Below are 20,196 nucleotides of genomic sequence, written 5' to 3' on the forward strand. Positions count from 1 at the left end.
TTTCCATCTATTTATCACTTTATGTCACTCCTACTTGATACATTTTTTATGTACCTAAAGAAGGTACATCTTTTAAAGAAATTACTTTTTTTTAGAAACAGATAAAAAATCGTTTTTTTTAAACAGAAAACTGTTTATTTTTAAAATAAATGGATTAAAAATTATAATAAACTCAAACAAAGAATAATATCCTTTTCTTGAATCAGTACAAGTCTTAAGCAACCCTATTTTGATAAATAAATAAATATAAAAATCACTTGGCTTATTGCATATCTAATAAGTAGTGTTTTGGTTATGCATGAAACTAATTCCTATTTCCAAGGTAGGACATCTTTGTCAACTAGTCAACAGCTAGTTCAATAAAATCTCATGAAAAGTATAAACACACATCATGGTAAAGAGAACTTTAGGTATATCCATCTATTTACTTATATATTTTTTCCTCTTTTAAAGTGTCTTTATAAGCAAATGATCCTATTTGGTCTTCAATCAATGGACCTCTCTATTGCTATCTTAATAGTCACATATAAAATAAAATAAAATAAAGCATTTCCACATAGTCCAGCACTAGTCTCGAAATCACTCGTTTTAGTAGGTGAAATTAAAAAAAAAGGGTTTAAATGCAAATCAATTTAAAAACAAATCTATGAATTGATAATGGTTTTTTATTTACGTTTTTTTTTAACCACGATTTCTTGCCTATCTCTTGTATACTTTTGAGACATCATTAAAATTACTATTAAAAAACTATTAAATAAAAATTAATTTTAAAGATAAAAAGATAATTAGTTATTAAATTGATTAAATTAGATATTATTTTAAAGATTAAGAGAATTATTAGTATCTAAATTAGTTTATATTATTAATAAATAATTTTTAAATTAATATTTAATTAGTTATCAATTATTTAGATTCTAAGTAAAATCTTGGTAACTAATTAAATACCAATTTAAAAACTATTTATCAGTAATAAAAACTAAATTAGATACTATTTATTAATAATATTTAATTTAGTCAATATAACCATTAATTATTATTTTTATAAGATTAGTTTTATTTAATAATTTTATTGTAATAGTGATGTCTCATTAATTTATTTCATTCATTGTCAATAAAAAAATAATATAAGTATTTTTTTAGGTTTTATATTTAATTAATATAGAATTTGAGTTTTTGTTCAATACACTTCAAACTCACCTCCAATATTATTGAACTGGGTGTGTGAGTAATATAATAAAAAAAAATTAGTGAATGTAAAACAAATTTTAATATTATTTTTTAATTTGAATTAAATCATAATTTAATCCTGTGAGATCTGAAGTTTGCATCCCAATTATCTGATTAGTTTTCCTCATAAAACTAACCTATTATACATTTTCTTTAGATTCTATCTCTAATCAGAATAAGAATTGAGTTTTCTTTTTTCAATAGTTAAATTATAAGTTATACACTATTAATAGTTACAGTAATGGTTAGTTATTATATATTTTATTTTCTATAAAAAGAAGTAATTATTCTTTCTCTCTTCACTTTCATTCAAATTCAAATACAATACATATAATAGTACCACAATAAAATAATTATCATAATTTTATAGATAAAATAGTTAGAAAATATGTAAAAAAAAATTATTCTTTCCATTAATTATTATATATAGATATGCTACAATCTATTGTGAGACTAAAGCACTTTATGTCATCAGTGTTTAACCTATTGGTGCTAAATATGAGAGAATTTTATTTTTGTTTATTCCAACAAATATACTATTACAAAAAAAAATTATTAAATAAATATTAATTTTAAAGATTAAAAATATTAATCATTATATTAATTAAATTAAATATTATTTTAAAAATTAAAAAAAATATTAATATTTAAAATAGTTTTTATTTTTATAAAATTTATAAATTAGTATTTAATTAACTAGTAAGGCTTTGACTATTAGTAATTAACTAGATACTAATTAACTAATCAAATACTAATTTAAAATTTAAAAACTAATTTAGAGATCATAAAAAATTTAATTACAAAATAATATTTAATTTAATAAATATAATAATGAATTATTTTTTATCTTTAAAAATAGTTTTTATTTAGTAATTTTTTAGTAATTGATATACAACCTTCTTCCAATTTATCTCAAATTAATACTCTTTTCAAACTTCACTTTGATGTTGTAAACCATGGAAAAATGTCCATTGAAAAATTACTATATTGATTTAAACAAGGTTTGGAATATGTTTTTCCCTTAACTTTAGGGAGGCACCAAAAGATATTGGCAGACATTGTTATTAGATTTGGATTTATTATCGATTTTGTCATAGTTATAATAAATTACCGATCAAACCACTGATTTGGAATAAAAATGAATAGAGACAATGTACAATATGATATAGTACGTTGAACATATCTTCTTTTAAAAATAATAGCTGGATCACAACCCATATTTATATTTTTTATTAGTAACTTTAATTCCCTATGTTTTAATTAATTATAAATAAAACACTAATTAAAAAATATTGATCCTCTATAAATCGATATTTTACTTTATAATTAAGAAAGGACAGCATATATTTTTCACAAGAACATATCTAATAAGAAGTTATATGAATTAACGTAATTATACAATTATATATATATATATATATATATATATATATAATTAAAATTATTTCATTATAATTTTAACAGTTTATTTGTATAATTGAAATTTGCGCACTTACCTCTACCCTATCAAGTATTATAGAAATAATATTTATGTATATTCATTTAACGCATGTCTACGAATTATATACGATGAGATTGGAGAAATATATTTTATATTGGAGAAAAAATTATTACCTTATTTTTACCATGTATTTTATACCTTGATACACTTTCCATATACATTTATATGGAAAATATAATAATTCAAATACTCCCTCAAGTTGGTAAGTTAATATCATGGACTCCCAACTTGTTTTGCAGAGTCACGAACCAATCTTTCCCGAAAGGCTTAGTAACTATATTTGCTAACTAACAATGTGAAGAGACATGTGGTGGGCTTATCATCCCAACTTGCAACTTTTCTCGTATGATGTGACAGTCTATCTCGATATGCTTCGTACACTTATGAAATACAGGATTTGCTGCAATATGGATTGTCTCTTGGTTATCATAATACAAAGGTGTAGTCATGTTAATTGTAACATTAGAGTCTTGCAGGATATAACGTAACCATATTAGCTCTAGACAAGCATTTACCATGTCCCGATATTTTGCTTCAGTAGATGACCTTGACATGTTGGTTTGTTTCTTAAACTTCCAGGATACCAATGAATTTCTCAAGAAAATGCAATAGTCGCTGAATGATCTTCAAGTAATACGACATCCTCCCAAATCTGAATCGCAATAGGCTTTCTTCTTAAGATCATTATCAAAGGGAAGTAATAATCTTTGTCGGGTGTCCTCTTGATGTACTTTAGAACCCATAATATTGTATCTCAGTGTGTTTTAAGAGGCTCTTGCATAAACTAACTTCAAGATATAATTGAGTAGACAATATTTGGCCTTGTGACGATGAAGTAAATGAGCCTTCAATTAACCTACGATATTTAGTTGGGTCATGTAATAGATCACCATTAGTAAGAGTGATTTTAAAAATTTTCTTCATGGGGAACTTCTCTAGTTTTGTCGCAGTTAAATCTATATCGTCCAAAATATCCAAAGTATATTTTCTTTGACACATAAAATGTCATATTTAGACTGAGAAAATTCAATTCCCAATGTTGGAGCAAAACTTCCTTGAGATGCTTGATTCGCCATCATCATTTCTTGTTAAACGTATATCATCGACATAGAGCAGACAAATGTGAAAGATGATCCAACACTCTTGGTAAATAAATAATAGTCTGCTTTTGATTGAATATATCCAGCCCTTTGAATAACCTTAGAGAAAGTAGCAAACAAGTTTCGAGACACTTGTTTTAATCCGTACAAGTACTTATGAAGCCGACAAACTAGTTTTTTCCCTTGTTGGTGACATATGGGAGGAAGCTCCATGTAAATAATTTTGTGAAGGTCACCATGTAAAAATTCATTTTGTACATCAAATTCGTAGGTGAACAAGTTTCTGTTGATTTTAGCTTAATCCCAAGTCCCACATCGGTGGGTTCATTGTTTGGGAAGGAGGTTTAAGGGTTATAAATTAACCTTTCCTCCTTCACTGTAATATATCCCAATTGTAATATCTTCTCCCATAATAATAAAAGCGGGTTGTTTCAGCTGTGCTCGGAGATTAGACTAAATTGGCCGAACTCCGTTAACAATTTTCTGGTGTGTTTTTTCCTCTTTATCTTTTTTATTATTCCGCTCTATTTATTAGTATTATGTTGCTTTCTCTTTTGTTATAGTATTCAATATTATTTGTCGGGTAACTTTGTTAGTGTTCTGTTTTAGTGGGGAAATTACCCGTTTTTCCCAACAAGTGGTATCAGAGCCAGATTCGCCCTTGGGTTGTTTGAAATTGTTTGTAATATTGAATACTATATTTTGAGTTTGTAATGGCAAATCAAGAAGAAGAAGCGAAGGATGTATCCAGAGTGTCGGGCTCCTCGTCATCATGGTCGAGGTTCCCGGTGTCCACTTTGAAATTGGCAGTGGAAATATTTGATGGCACTGGACATTTCGACATGTGGCAAGGAGAGGTCTTGGACTCTCTTTTTCAGCAGGGCCTTGATATTGCTATTGAAGGAGAGAAACCAGAAGAGGTAGAGGAGAAAGACTAGAGCATCATCAACCGGTTAGCATGCAGAACTATTCGATCCTGCCTGTCCAGAGAGCAGAAGTATGTTGTAAAAAACGAGACTTCTGCACACAAACTGTGGAAGGCATTGGAAGACAAGTTTCTGAAGAAGAGTGGTCAGAATAAGCTCTTGATGAAGAAAAGGTTGTTCCGATTTGACTACCAACAAGGTACTACTATGAATGCACACATCACTATGTTTAATCAATTAGTAGCAGACCTGTTGAATTTAGATGTGAAGTTTGAGGATGAGGATTTGGCTTTGATGTTGTTATCATCTCTTCCTGATGAATTTGAACATTTGGAGACTACGCTCCTTCACGGGAAGGATAATGTGTCTTTAGATGTTGTTTGTTCTGCTTTATATAGTCATGAATTGAGAAAGCAGGATAAGATGAAAACCAAATCAACGACATCAGAAGAAGAATTGGTGGCAATAGGTCGTCAGCAAAGCCAGACAAAGGGGAGAAGAGGGAGGTCTAAGTCTAAAGGTCGAGCCGTTGCCAAAGATGAGTGTGCTTTCTGTCATGAGAAAGGACACTGGAAGAAAAACTGTCAAAAACTGCAGAAGAAAGGGAAGGCTCCGCAAGATGCAAATGTTGCAGAATGCAAAAGTGTTGTGGAATCAGATATCTCTTTAATTGTCTCGCTTTCAGCATCATCGTATCCAGATTAGTGGATATTGGATTCAGGTTGTACCTATCATATGTGTCCCATTCAGGAATGGTTCTTTGAATTTCAAGAACTTGATGGCGGGGTAGTTTACATGGGTAATGATAATCCATGTAAGACAGTTGGGATAGGTTCAATCAAGTTGCGGAATCATGATGGATCCACCTGAATTTTGCGGGATGTACGGTACGTGCCAAAGTTGAAGAAGAATTGCATATCCTTGGGGGCTTTAGAATCTAAAGGCCTAGTTGTGACGATGCGAGATGGAATTCTTAAAGCAACTTCAGAAGCACTGGTGATGTTGAAAGGCGTGAGGAAGAACAATCTGTATTACTATCAAGGTAGTACAGTGGTGGGGACAGTAGCAACAACAACTTCTAGCTCTAAGATGGATGCCGAGGCAACGAAGTTGTGGCATATGGGGTTGGAACATGCTGGAGAGAAATCCTTGCAAATTCTTACCAAGCAGGGATTGTTGAAAGGTACGAAGGCTTGCAAACTTGAATTTTGTGAGAATTGTGTTCTGGGAAAACAACGAAGAGTGAAGTTTGGCACTGCAATTCACAATACCAAGGGTATTCTGGATTATGTGCATTCAGATGTGAGGGGACCTGCCAAGACTCCGTCAATTGGAGGTAGGCATTATTTTGTCACTTTTGTGGATGATTTTTTTAGGAGAGTTTGGGTGTTTACTATGAAGAACAAAAATGATGTGCTTGAAATTTTCCTTAAGTGGAAAGCTCAAGTTGAAAACCAGACAGGAAGGAAGATTAAGGTTCTCCGAATAGACAATGGAGGAGAATACAAGAGTGATATGTTCCTGAAGGTATTTTAAGATTGTGGCATAGTTCGACACTTCACTGTTAGAAAAACACCACAGCAGAATGGGGTGTCAGAGCGTATGAACAAGACACTTGTGGAGAAAGTTCGTTGTATGCTGTCTAATGCTGAGTTAGGCAGAGAGTTTTGGGCTGAGGCTGTGACATACGCTTAAGATCTCGACAATCGTTTGCCATCATCTATAGATGGCAAAACCCCGTTAGAGGTATGGTCTGGAAAACCTGCAACTGATTATGATTCTTTGCATGTTTTTGGTTCTATTGCATATTATCATGTGATTGAATCAAAGTTGGATCCACGGGCAAAGAAGGCTCTTTTCATGGGCTTTAGTCCTGGAGTTAAGGGATACCGTTTGTGGTGTCTAGAGGCAAAGAAGACGATTATTAGCAGGGATGTTACCTTTGATGAATCTGCCATGTTAAAGAAGGTAAATCTAGAAGGAGCTGATAGTACTCCACAACAGGTGGAGTGTGCCCGGAAGCAGGTGGAGTTTGAGAAGACAGCGGTGATCCTAACACGAAATACCACAAGTGACTCTTCTATGGCAAAAGAAGAGTCAAATGAGGAAGAGGTTCCTACCCAAGAATCTCAACAGCAATCAGAGCCAATTGCAGTTAGAAGACAGAGACAAGATATTCAGAAGCCTGCTCGTTTCATGGATATGGTTGCCTATGCACTTCCAGTTGTTGATGACATTCCATCCACTTACCCAGAAGCCATTCTGAGTTCAGAGAGTGGTAATTGGGCAAGTGCGATGGAAGAGGAGATGTAGTCTTTGAAGAAGAACAAGACGTGGAAGCTGGCACAATTACCAAAAGGTAAGAAGGCAATTGGGTGCAAATGGGTATTTGCAAAGAAAGAATGATTTCCTTATAAAGAAGATGTTCGCTACAAGGCAAGGTTCGTTGCTAAAGGCTTTGCTCAGAGGGAGGGAATTGATTATAATGAGTTATTTTCTCCAGTTGTTAAACATTCCTCCATTCGAATTTTGTTGGCCTTGGTAGCACTGTTGAATTTGGAGCTAGCTCAACTCGATATAAAGACCGCGTTCCTACATGTTGATTTGAAGAAGGAAATCTATATGACTCAACCAGAAGGATACAAGGTTGTTGGTAAAGAAGATTGGGTTTGTAAACTTAGCAAATCGTTGTATGGACTGAAACAATCTCTGAGACAGTGGTACAAACGATTTGATAAGTTCATGAAGGATCAGAAGTACAAGAGAAGCAAATATGATCACTGTGTGTATTTGCGCAAAACTCAAGATGGTTCCTACATTTACTTACTCTTATATGTTGATGATATGCTGATTGCAGCAAAGAGCCAAGTTGAGATTGACAGGTTAAAGGCTCAGTTGAGTAAAGAGTTCGAGATGAAGGATTTGGGGAAGCCAAGAAGATTTTCGGCATGGAGATAAACAGGGACAGAGAGAGGCGAAAACTTTGGCTGTCACAGAAGCAGTATTTGCAGAAGGTACTACAACGTTTTGGTATACACGAAGATACAAAACCTGTAAGTACCCCACTTGCTCCTCATTTAAAATTGAGTAGCCATTTATATCCGACGACTGATGAAGAATGAGAATACATGGCGAAAGTCCCATATGCAAATGCAGTTGGAAGCTTGATGTATGCAATGGTGTGTACGAGGCCAGATATTTCACAGGTTGTGAGTGTTGTTAGCAGGTACATGCATGATCCGGGCAAGGGTCATTGGCAAGCTGTGAGATGGATTATACGGTACCCCCAAAATACCTTAGATGTTGGATTGGCATTTGAGCAAGATGAATCACTTGGTCAATGCATAGTTGTGATTTTGATTATGCAGGTGATTTGGATAAGCGACGGTCTACAACTGACTATTTGTTCACTTTAGCAAAAGCGCCAATTACTTGGAAGTCTACCTTGAGGTCTACGGTGGCTTTGTCTACGACAGAGGCGGAGTATATGGCGATTACAGAGGCTGTGAAGGAAGCAATTTGGCTTCATGGGTTGCTTAAAGACTTGGGAGTTGGTCAGAAACAACTTGAGTTATATTCTGACAGTCAGAGTGCTATTCATTTAGCAAAGAATCAAGTCTTTCATGCACGGATGAAGCACATTGATGTTCGCTATCACTTTGTGCGTGAGATTCTCGAAGAAGAGGACATTATTCTCCAGAAGATTCACACTACAGAGAATCCTGCAGATATGCTCACCAAGGTGGTTACAAGGGCCAAGTTTGAACATTGTTTAGACTTGGTTAATATCTTGCACATTTGAACTTTGCGCCCGGAGGCGCAAATTTGAAGCACTGCAAAGTTTGTTTTTGTTATGTTTTGAGAAGATTTGTATTAGGTGGGACTTGAAATTAAGCCAAGGTGGAGATTTGCTGATTTTAGCTTAATCCCAAGTCCCACATCGGTGGGTTCATTGTTTGCGAAGGAGGTTTGAGGGTTATAAATTAACTTTTCCTCCTTCACTGTAATATATCCCAATTGTAATATCTTCTCCCATAATAATAAAAGCGAGTTATTTTAGCTGTGCTCGGAGATTAGGCTAAATTGGCCGAACTCCGTTAACAATTTTCTGGTGTGTTTTTTCCTCTTTATCTTTTTTATATTCCGCTCTATTTATTAGTATTATGTTGCTTTCTCTTTTGTTATAGTATTCAATATTATTTGTCGGGTAGCTCTGTTAGTGTTCTGTTTTAGTGGGGTAATTACCCGTTTTTCCCAACAGTTTCTATCAGCTGCAACAGTAAAAAAGACAATGTCTTTTTATCAGCAAGAAAAATAAGTAAATGTGAACCACTTTAGGGGTGGTCCAACCCTTATACCGAAAGATATGCCTTAGCCTCCCCCAAACAAACCAATAACCTCCAACAAACAACTAATAAACACACCTGACAAATCAAAAGACAACGTAATGTCGTAGGTTTAGCAGTAGGAGAAAAAGTCGCAATATAGTCAATTCCTTCCACTTTCATGTAGCCTTTGGTGACTAGGAGCGCCTTATATTGTTCGATGCTCCCATCGTACCTGTATTTTATTTTATAAACCCATCGGCATCCTATGGCTTTGTGGCCAACTGGTAATGAAACAATGATCCAGGTGTTGTTTTCTGTCAATCCTGGTAATTTAGCTTCCATGGCTTCCTTCCAATAGGGAGAAAGAATTTTCGATCATATGATGAAGGTTTTTTATATGTAGAAATGTTAGCTAAAAAGTGGAGTGAGCAGAAGATAAGTTGGAATAAGAAATAAAATGAGAAAGGGGGTATCGTGTACCTGTGAGAGAACGTTAGCTAGGAGTAGATTGATTAGCACGAGTTGGAAGCAAGTAATGTTTATGCCATGCATGAGGATGCTTGAGACGTGTAAAATGTCGAAGTGGTTGTGTAGAAATATCATGGGATGAATTAGGCACAGGAGATTCAATGTTCATAGGTTCAGGAGTAGGCTTAATGGTTGGAATGGGTTCAATGGGTATGGGTTCGATAATGAGCTCACTGACCAAAGTTGGTGAAGTCGATTGAGAGTTCGGTAGTGTGGTAGGAAATGTAGAATTTTGATGGTCTAAGTTAAGGACCAAATTTGGTAGCACAGAAGAGAGTGAGGATGATGTTGTTTCATGTAAAGTGGTTTCATGAAAAACCACATCCCTACTGACAAAAACAGTATTGTCTTCAAGATCGTATAATTTGTAGCCTTTATGATTAGGTGGATATCCAATAAAGAAGCATCATCAAGCGCGATGATCAAATTTGTGTTTGGGATGATTCATTGTTGCATAACATAGGTTGTCGAAAATACGTAAATGTGTAACAAATGAAACTTGGTTGTATAATAGTTGAAAGGGTGATTTATCTGACAAAATGGGGGAAGGTAAGCGGTTAATGAGGTAAATCACGGTTAAAACACAATCTCCCAAAAAACGAATAGGTAAATTAGACTGATAAAGAAGAGATCGCGGAATTGTGAGGATAGGATGATATTTGTGCCCAACCACCCCTTTTTGTTGGGGGTATAGACACATGTACGTTGGCATCGTGATCAAGAAAAATTGACGCATGGAAAGAAATTTCATACCATTATCTTTCTGACGGCCTTAACACAGATGTGGAATTGTATATATACAAATGTGATGAAAGATTGTAGTAGACGTTGAGTATCTTATTTGTGTTGCATAGAAAAAACCCAAGTGCATCTAGTGAAATCATCGATGATGGTTAACAAAAATCATGCATTTGAATAAGTAGGTGATTTATGAGGATCCCAAATATCGCAATGTAACAAATCAAATGGACGTTGTGTATTTATTGCACTGGAAGTAAAAGGTAGTCTTGCTTATTTAGCAATGGGACAAATATTGCAGTTATTATGAGTAGACATATTGAAAGAAAATAATAAAGATGTCAATTTTAAACGGAATGAAGACGAACAACCAAAACTCATATGCCAGAGACCTGTGTTTCCGGAAAGATGAAAAGAGTCGGGCAATGTTTTGGAAGGTTTCTTATAATAGAGACCACCTTGTTGTTCACTCGAGCCAATCATCCTCTCCGTAGCCAGATCTTGCATGATACAACCATTGGGAAATAAGAATATACAACACTTAAGAGCTTTAGCGAGTTATTTGCTGAAATAAAATTTAAATAAAAAGAAAGAACACATAAAGCATGCTCTAATTTAATATTCCTATTAAATTGGATGGTCTCTTTGGATGTGATTGGGGTTGTTGATCCTGTAGAAAGGTTTACCAAAGAAACTGGTGATGAAGTTGAATTAAAAAATAATTTTAGATTTGAAACAATATGGTCAGTTACCTCACTATCCAAAATCCATGGTTTTGTGAAAACAAAATTTACTAAAGTATTAAAGTTAATGAGAAAACCTACTGCAGTTGTATAAACATCATTGTGACCCAAATTAATCATTGAAACTGCTTTGGAAATTTCTTGGAGTTTTTTTGCCTAAAAAGAGTTTATGTGAGTTGATTTTAGATTGGCACATTTTAGAGATTACTCTTTTGTTTATGATTTTTGAGATTAACAATTTAAGGTGAGAACTCAAAGAAGATCTCCATTGGACACAAACTTAACCAAGTGTTAAGTAAGTGTGAAGGTTCACTTCTAGAGGACAAAGAAAAAAAACACAATATGGTGATTATAATGATGAAGGTAAATATCGAAAATGGAAAAAGCATAAGATGAAGAATGACAAGTGATAACCAAAATTAAAAGACAAACATGATATCATAAAGAGAAATGGAATGGATGACACAAAAAGGAAGATAAAGAGGAAGAGATGAAGAAAGCTTATAGAAGAAGGGAGGTCACACCACTTGGAGAAGGAGGCCCTCCAAGATGAGTGATGAAAGAGACGCCACTTGAAGTGCTCACATACTTAAGATAAGACCCACTATGAGAACTCTCAAGTCTTAGAAAAACATTTCTGCGAAGTTTCTTTACTATATTTTCAAATTCAATGTGTCATTACATGGGGAAATACACCCTTTATATAGGGAGGAGTGTCTTGGAGAGCAAGAAGAGGGGAGGGTAGAAAAGAAATGAAGAGACTAAGGTCAATGTCACCTCCTAGACCTAGTTTCTAGAAGCTAGGGTTTCCCTTCCTCAACCTAGGTGCTCATGAAGAGAAAATGGGTTTCACACAAGCCCAAGTTGCTAAGCATACTCCTATTTATGCTATGTAAACCTACTCTAGCTTATTCTTCTATTTGGACCTCCCAAAGTGAGCCCAATTTATTTACATAACTTCTCATGTGGAAAGACAAGAAGGAAGAACTTATGATATTATGGTTTATATTTGGTTCTTCTTCTGTTGATGCTCTCTCAAGGCTTGGTGGGGTTTGATCTTTCAAATCTTCCCAAACCTGGTGTGCTAATTTTGTGTGTATGATGCCTTTGGCCAAATCCGCTTCAACATAATGTGTTAATCATGAAAGAATCATGTTATTGCATTGATTCCATATAGCGTATTTTGTTAGTTGTTTGGTCTCTTAAGGTGCATTGGTTGCCATCAATGAATCCTATTTTGTTCTTGGCTATAAGGGATGAGTTATTGATTCGTTCCACGTTGGATAGTTTGAGCCATTCAATTTTTTTGGAACAAATAGATGTTCGAATTTATCTGAATGATGTACCTAGTATAGATTTGATGTATCCATAACTGTGTCTTTAGAGTTTTCTACCAACATGGCTATCGAGAAAAAAAAAAGTGAAACAAAATTTTGTAAAATAGCCGATACTCTAATATCATATCAAACATTATAAAAAATATTTTTTATATTCATTCTATACGTGCCTATTGTTTATATACAATTAGATTATATAACTTTTATTGCTAGTAGCATACTTGATTGTCCAATTTTTTAAACATAAACAATTTTATTTTGCTATCATTTAATTGGTAAGAAAATATTAATATATATAATCTAATTATTTACTAAATATTAGTAAGTGATAACAATACCCATTATTTAGTTAAAGGTGCAACAACAAGTTTTAACAATTGTCATGTCCTTTTTTTTTAATTAATGTATACACTTTTGGAGGCATTATTATATTCTCTCATCACTTTACTTTTATTTTATTAGCAACATGCTGATCTTCACGTGTTGTGCATATAGATTTGTGCTGATATATGAAAGACAAATCTTTCTCTCTTTCTCTTTAAAAAGACATGCAATGGGTCACACATGGGGATGGTGAAAGATCATGTGATCAAAATTTACTCTCTACACTGTACTGGAAGCTAAGGAAGGTGGTGATATTAATTTGGAATAGAATCTTCTCATTATTTAATATTTATTTGGACCCTTTTTCTATTGATGCAGGGTGTTGTAGAGGCTTCCTATAGACTTTGACCACCAAACATAACAAATGAAGAGATGTGTTTATCATCATGAACAGAGATGTATTGCATGATACTTTCCACATAATTTTCAAGATTAAAGTTAATTAAGTACCCCAGATGGAGAAAGAAAGCGATAGATCATTAAAAAGAGTGATCAATGTGACCCCTCCAACAATGGAATCCATAGCTACAAGGTCTTGCATGAGATTATTTTGCTTTTTTGGCTACCCAACTTTAACAGATTTGTATTCATCTTCCATAAATTAAGTGAATTTAAATCATATGTTACAAATCAATTCGTAGATGTGTGTTCCAAATTTCAGTCTATGTTAGAGGTTACAAAATTTTAAATTATTAAATAAAAATTAAAAAAAAAAGTTTTTAAAATGATTTTCTAATAGTGAATTATGTTTTACTTTTAAAAGATTTTTTTTTAAATAAATTAAAAGAAGAAACTATTTATACATTACCTTTAATTTTGATTTTGATTTTTTTAGATGATATGAAATGCATTGGAAAAAATAGAATTTAAGATTATTATTTTTCTTAAAATGAAAAATTATATATATATATATATATATATATTTTACCGGTAAGGCCGACCGACATCATGACATGTCTCGGTCTCCTTGTCTAATATGACTGAGACACACGCTGACGTGTCTCAGTCTATCTGACCGAGCTGGTCGACACACCACACGGTCAGATCGACCAACACGTATAACCATTAACGCTCAAACCAAGGTTAGTGAAGCTAAACTATCATTAAGAATTAGGTAATGTAAGCCTAAGTGTGATCCATTCCACTAATCAGACCCAATGAGGTAAGCCCATTAAAATAATATAAATAGCACACATTCCAAAGAACATGATACGTCATTTATTATTGTACACCTACCCGTGTGTCAATCACCCACTTTACTGACTTGAGCGTCGAAGTGCATTTTGCAGGTACCTCTTCATTTGGCATTCACCCGAGACTGAGAGATGTAGGAGAAGCACAGAGACCAGAATGATCCCAGTGAAATCCTAACAACCTGCCCGATTGAAGAAGGAAGACAAAAATTTCAATAGTTCTCTATGTCTCATCATCATCTTACCAGGAATATATATATATAGATATGATATTCCTATATCATCTCATAGTTTTTTTATCAACCCTTAGGAGAGAAGGTTCACTTATATAATTATGTAGTATATTAGTAAATTATTCCATCATTGAGGTTCAGAAGGAAGTAATTATTTTATCATCTAAAGGTCACGGGCATGCTTTGGATTGTACAAAAATGAATAAAGGTCAGAATGTTCCAGCCTTGTAAGTTGTAACCATGGACTAATTAATTAAGCATTTCAGCATTTATGTTTTTATAACCATTGAACTTTCATTTCTCACTTTTTTATTTGCAATGAGGAGAACACTTCTCAAAGATTAATATATATGTTGATCCAATGATCCTTCATCACTATCACAATCCCACAATCATACCCTAATCCCTAAAAAAACCCTCATAAACAATAAAAAGCATTCAACAGAAAAGTAAAGGAAAGGGTTCACCTGTAATGATGAGATTCAAAAGAAAATGCAAATTCCACCCACATTATTTTTGAGCCATGATCAACTTTTTCAAACAAACTTGTTGTCTTATATTTAAAATAAAATCATAATTTAGATCATAAAAAAAGTGTTATGCCCATCAATCTATTCCTTTACAATTATACATATATATAGTATTTATATAGTAACATATACTTCAGAAAATCTGAATTCAATATTAAATTCAGTATCAGTCCATTGGTATTTATCATCAATCATACAAAAAAAATTATTATAATATTATAAAAAAAATAATTAAATATTAATTAGATTTAGTAAAAAAATAATCAGTTACTATATTAATTAAAATATATATTATTTCAGAAATTAAAAAATTATTAATATCTAAAGTAATTTATATTATTAATAAAAAATTATAAAATATTTTTAAATTGGTTATTAAGATTTTAATTATTAATATTTTAAATTTTAAATTTTAAATTAATTTTTAAAAAACTGATGATTAATAGCTAAAATTTTGATAGAGAATTGTTAGATATTAATTAAAAATTATTTTATAAATTTTTATTAATAATAAAAATTACTTTAAATATTAATAATTTTTTTATTTTATTAATTTTGTTAATATAATAATTAATTATTTTATTTTTTAAAATTAATTTATATTTAATAAAAAAATTTAGAGTGTAAACTCACTTTCTACAAGTTGAGATGGACTTCCAAAATATAAATATAAATGTTTCATGAAGATATATGAAAATGTAGGAGTACTAAGGAAAAAAATATGAAAAAAATGATCTTATATGATTGAAATTCCATATGGCAAACAAGGGTCAAAGGAGAAGTTATTATATCACTGTTGCACAGGCCAAATTATGAAGACTAATCTTGATATTGGAAAGATAATAATGTGGACTTTATCTTTGTTCTATTTTCCTGCCAAAGACAGGGTAGAGAGGAGAACAATATCTGACATTGATAATATAGTGGGCCAAACCACATGCACAAAAGTTTTAATTTTCTCAATTTATTTTGGAGAAAACACAGCCATATATATAATAAAAAAAAAACATGTCTTTTTGCAGGATAAAACAAATCTGAAACACTGTCTTTCAGTTTGATTATTTCTATGAATTTTAGAGATCTCTGCATACGTAAATAAATATGAAATTGAATGGTTTTTGCAGTGATGATGGAAGGGTGCTTTATATAGGCAATTAGCGAAGAACATAAAAGCATTGAGTAGGGACAAAATGGTGATTACATCCATTAAAGCTATCTATAGAAAAGAAGAAAAAACAAACAAAAAGGTAGCTCCTTTCAAGAGGCATCAACCCACCAACACTGCTGCCAAGAGAAGAATCAATACTAATTAATACCTCTTGTTGGATCTTATTATAGAAATTTCTACAAAAATAATCGATTCCACTCACATGCTCATATTCCTATTAAAATTAGTAGCATTCTGTACTCATACAAAATGTTTCCTAACATCCAAACTATCAAAATCAGACCCAAATAACATTTAAAGAGAAAAAAATATATAAATTTATGATGTCATTGGAAAGAAATAAATATAAATGATATATTTATTAGGTGAAAAGTAATGGATATTAATAAAAAAAATGATGATATAAAGTAGAATAATTTTAAAATTATATTAATCTAATACTTTCTTAACTGATATTTCTTACATTTCTTAACTGATATTTTTTTAATATGTAGTTATCAAAGTAATATTTTAATATATAAAAATCCCTTTGATTTTGATTTTTTTATTTTACTTTTAATAAAGAAGTTCCCAAAATACTTCTAATTTATATCCAAACAAATTCACTTTTTAAAAAAAAAATAAAATTAGTTTGTTCTAAAGTTTTCGAACATCATGCGAACAAGATAAAAATTAAAAAATTATTCTTGATTAAACTTCTGTATCGCTTATTTATTTTCATATTTTATTTCTTATGTTAGAAATGTAAGTAGGAATGATTAGTCTTACATTAATTATTAGCTAAAAAAATTGCATGAAGGATGTATATACACACAAAATGTGATTTCATTGGTTTTTTCTTATCATAAAAAAAAATTAATAAATATGAGGTATTTCAGGGATATATAACCCGTATATATAAGACCTACCTTACGTTCAAAATACAAATGCTTATGCTCAAGAAATAGAGTTCCTAGAAAAATTAGTTGTGCTCACACAAACCATTGGCTCAAGTCACCATCACCAATCTGAGAATGAAAAACATACGCCTCGCGCTTTGGACACAATCCCAAACCAAACATTCATCTGCGACAGAGCAAAGATTTCAATGAAATCAATCCTTCCACTTCTGAAAACCCTCTTATTCCTGTGTTTCAACAATTCTCCTATCATTGCTATCCACACCCCCCATACCTAGTTTACACTTTCTGTGACCTTGCTCATCCTAAAGCTTAAGAAATGATTTTTTGGCTCCCTATGATCCGTCGAAGTCATCCCCACCCACTCATAGCCCTTAGACCACACAAGTCAGGCAATTGTACACGTACAAAAGAGGTGAGACATAGCTTCCTCCTCCTCCCTGCACAGACTGCAAATATTGGTGGTCAATCTTATCCCCTCCTTACCAAATTTTCTTTAGACACTATTTTGTCTTCCAAAACCCTCCACGTCGTGAAATGTGTAGATGGTTATGCCTTTAACCTCCAGAAACCCACATACAGAACCCTCTCCACCCCCTAAGAGTCATCCTGAGAATTTTGTATGCAGATTTAACCGTGAACACAACTGTCTCTCTATCTTTCCACACCCAAGAGTCTTACTTATCAACCCTTACCCTTTGATCCCCCAGAATTTGCATTAGCTAATGTTTTGATTTGTTCCCATTCAAACAAGTTTCTTCTCCACTCGACTGTCCACCCTGAGTTTTCTGATCTCTCCCTTGCCTGCCATATAAAAAAGTCATTGTTCGAACAGGTGGAATGAAGTCTCGAAAATAATTCCTATAAGGTTGTACTGCCCACCTATCTATCTTCCCAAAACTTGATCTCCCTCCCATTTCCTACCTCCCAAGAAAAGTTAGCCTCAAACATGTCTTTCCATTTGTCAAGAGACCAAACCTCCTTCAAATCCCTCCAACAAAGAGAATCTGAGCATCTATTTCTTTGACTCCGTAGATCCCTCCAACCTCCATATTTTGAATCCACCACCTTTTTCCACAAATGCATAATTCTCTTATTCTGGATATCTTTTGGAATTTAAAAAATTCAACTTATTTTTTTTATTAACTTTGATCCTTAATTGAGCAACAATATATCATGTAACTTGTGTAGTGTAGTGGGTTCTATTTAGGGAAATAAAACTTGTTGGTGTCATGTATGTCTTTCACAAAAGAAAGCCTAATTTCAGATTTTACAATGGAAAAAGTGAAGTGAGACTAATATTTTTCTTTCCTCCCTTTTGAAAAATGATCATGTGTTTTTGTTTCATAAAGTTCCATGATTATAGATTTGCAATATGAGAGAGAAAGGTGAGAGGGTGGCTTTAAATTATATTAGTGAAAGAAGAGGAGTGTAAGAGTGAAGTGGGAATTGCACACACTCTTGTTTGAGTGCAATGGCTTTCACAGTAGAGAGGTTTGAGGAGAACATGGTGTTCTCTTTTGAGACTCAGAAGTCAGTGCCAGCACCTTTCCTCACAAAGACATATCAGCTAGTTGAAGATCCTCTCACTGACCACATTGTTTCATGGGGTGAAGATGACACTACATTTGTTGTGTGGAGACCCCCTGAGTTTTCCAGAGATCTTCTTCCCAATTACTTCAAACACAACAACTTCTCAAGCTTTGTTAGGCAACTCAACACCTATGTAAGCATCCTTATCTTTTCTTCATGCTTCTTTACCCTCACCACTACTCATCTTTGCTTCATTTCACTTCATTCAAGATTAAGATCTTTCCTTGGAAACTGGTTAACCAAACACTTTTACTACTCAACTTAAACATGATTGAGATCTAATTTTCATTGTTTTGAACCATAAGCCAAATTTATAGTGTGTATTTGGTGCTGAAAAGATACTTTTACAAACCTCCAAACATGAAAAACATAAGAAAAGTTTTCGAAACAGAAAAATGTTGGTCAAACTTGATTCTATAGTAGAAGTAATCAGTGATGCAACTTTTTTCTTAGGATCAAGTTTCACTAAAAAACTTGCTTCAAAGACAAAACATTCCAAATATAGATCACTTCCTTTCAAATCAAGTTTACAAAATCTCACCCTAACATACATTATGATTAGCAAGAAATATTGCTACTCTAGCTTCATGGTTAACTATGAGTATTGAATCTTTCTTCATTTCTGCAGGGTTTCAAGAAGGTAGTTGCTGATAGGTGGGAGTTTGCGAATGAGTACTTCAAAAAAGGAGCTAAGCACCTTTTGTGTGAAATACACAGAAGGAAAACACCTCAGCTACATCACCAACTCTACCATGACCAACCACCATCCCAGATTCTTCAACAAGATGAAAGTCTCTGCTGGCTTGACACTCCACTTTCATCTCCAAAATCAAGCACAGACATTCTAACAGCCCTTTCCGAAGACAACCAAAGACTAAGGAGAAAGAACTTCATGCTCTTGTCAGAACTTAGTCACATGAAGAGTTTGTACAATGACATAATATATTTCATCCAAAACCATGTAAAAGCACCACCCTTTGAACAAAGAACCAGCAGTGCCATTCAAAAGCTGGTGGAGTTTGACTCTTTGAATGAGCCTATAAATAACATAAGTCTCAGAACTTCAAAAAGTAGTTTTGTGGATAAATCCTTCTTCACATCTACTGAAGAATCAGACAGTTCTGTGAAGCTCTTTGGGGTCCTTCTAAGTGGCAGAAAGAGATTGCACCCAGATAACATCAATTGATGATTTGTCCCAGGGTTCATGGTTAGCTTTTATTGGATATCCATGATGTCTTTTTTATATATATATTGTAGGCTCTAATCATGTATAGCACTGTTTAATTTACAATGTTACATTTTGGTAGCCATCAGAATTTTCAATTATATGATATAATGAAATAGCATGGGTTTTTTTTCCTATACTTGAAGTCGGAATAACAGATAATAATATCAGTTTCACTAAAAAATTTATTAAATAGAATTCAAGAGAAACAACACTAATTAATTACTATTATTAAATTAAATATTATTTTAAAAATTAAAAAATCATTGACATCAAAAATATTTTTTATTATTAATAAATATTTTAAATTAATTTGTAAATTGGTATCTAATTAGTTACTAATATTTTACTTATCAACTACTTTAAATTCTAAAATTGATAACTAAAATCTTAATAAATTAATTTGATATCAATTACCTAATTAAATACTAATTTAAAAATTAATTTACCTAATTATCAATTACCTAACTAATTTAATTATGCATTCAATGAATTAAAAAATAATCTTAACATATGGTATTACAATATATTATAAAAATTCAA

The 20,196-nt window shown here is 32.5% G+C and overlaps 1 protein-coding gene across 1 annotated transcript; it reads left to right on the plus strand.

Annotated features, from left to right (window-relative positions):
- The first annotated feature begins 18,192 nt into the window (after positions 1-18,192).
- LOC137831022 (heat stress transcription factor B-4) lies at positions 18,193-19,785 on the plus strand. The gene is made up of 2 exons (XM_068638505.2): positions 18,193-18,561; positions 19,057-19,785. Exons 1-2 carry the CDS (start codon positions 18,310-18,312, stop codon positions 19,612-19,614), a joined length of 810 nt encoding a protein of 269 aa, XP_068494606.1. The 5' UTR covers positions 18,193-18,309; the 3' UTR covers positions 19,615-19,785.
- The last annotated feature ends 411 nt before the right edge of the window (positions 19,786-20,196 follow it).

Source organism: Phaseolus vulgaris, chromosome 6, assembly GCF_051622355.1.
Source record: "Phaseolus vulgaris cultivar YP4 chromosome 6, ASM5162235v1, whole genome shotgun sequence".
Lineage (NCBI taxonomy): Eukaryota > Viridiplantae > Streptophyta > Magnoliopsida > Fabales > Fabaceae > Phaseolus > Phaseolus vulgaris.

What these genes read in the sequence shown, in the direction of transcription:
- LOC137831022 (XM_068638505.2), top strand. Translation starts at nt 18,310, where the DNA reads ATGGCTTTCACAGTAGAGAGGTTTGAGGAGAACATGGTGTTCTCTTTT. An exon ending in TTAGGCAACTCAACACCTAT is followed by an intron (nt 18,562 to 19,056) that starts GTAAGCATCCTT and finishes TCATTTCTGCAG; the next exon opens with GGTTTCAAGAAGGTAGTTGC.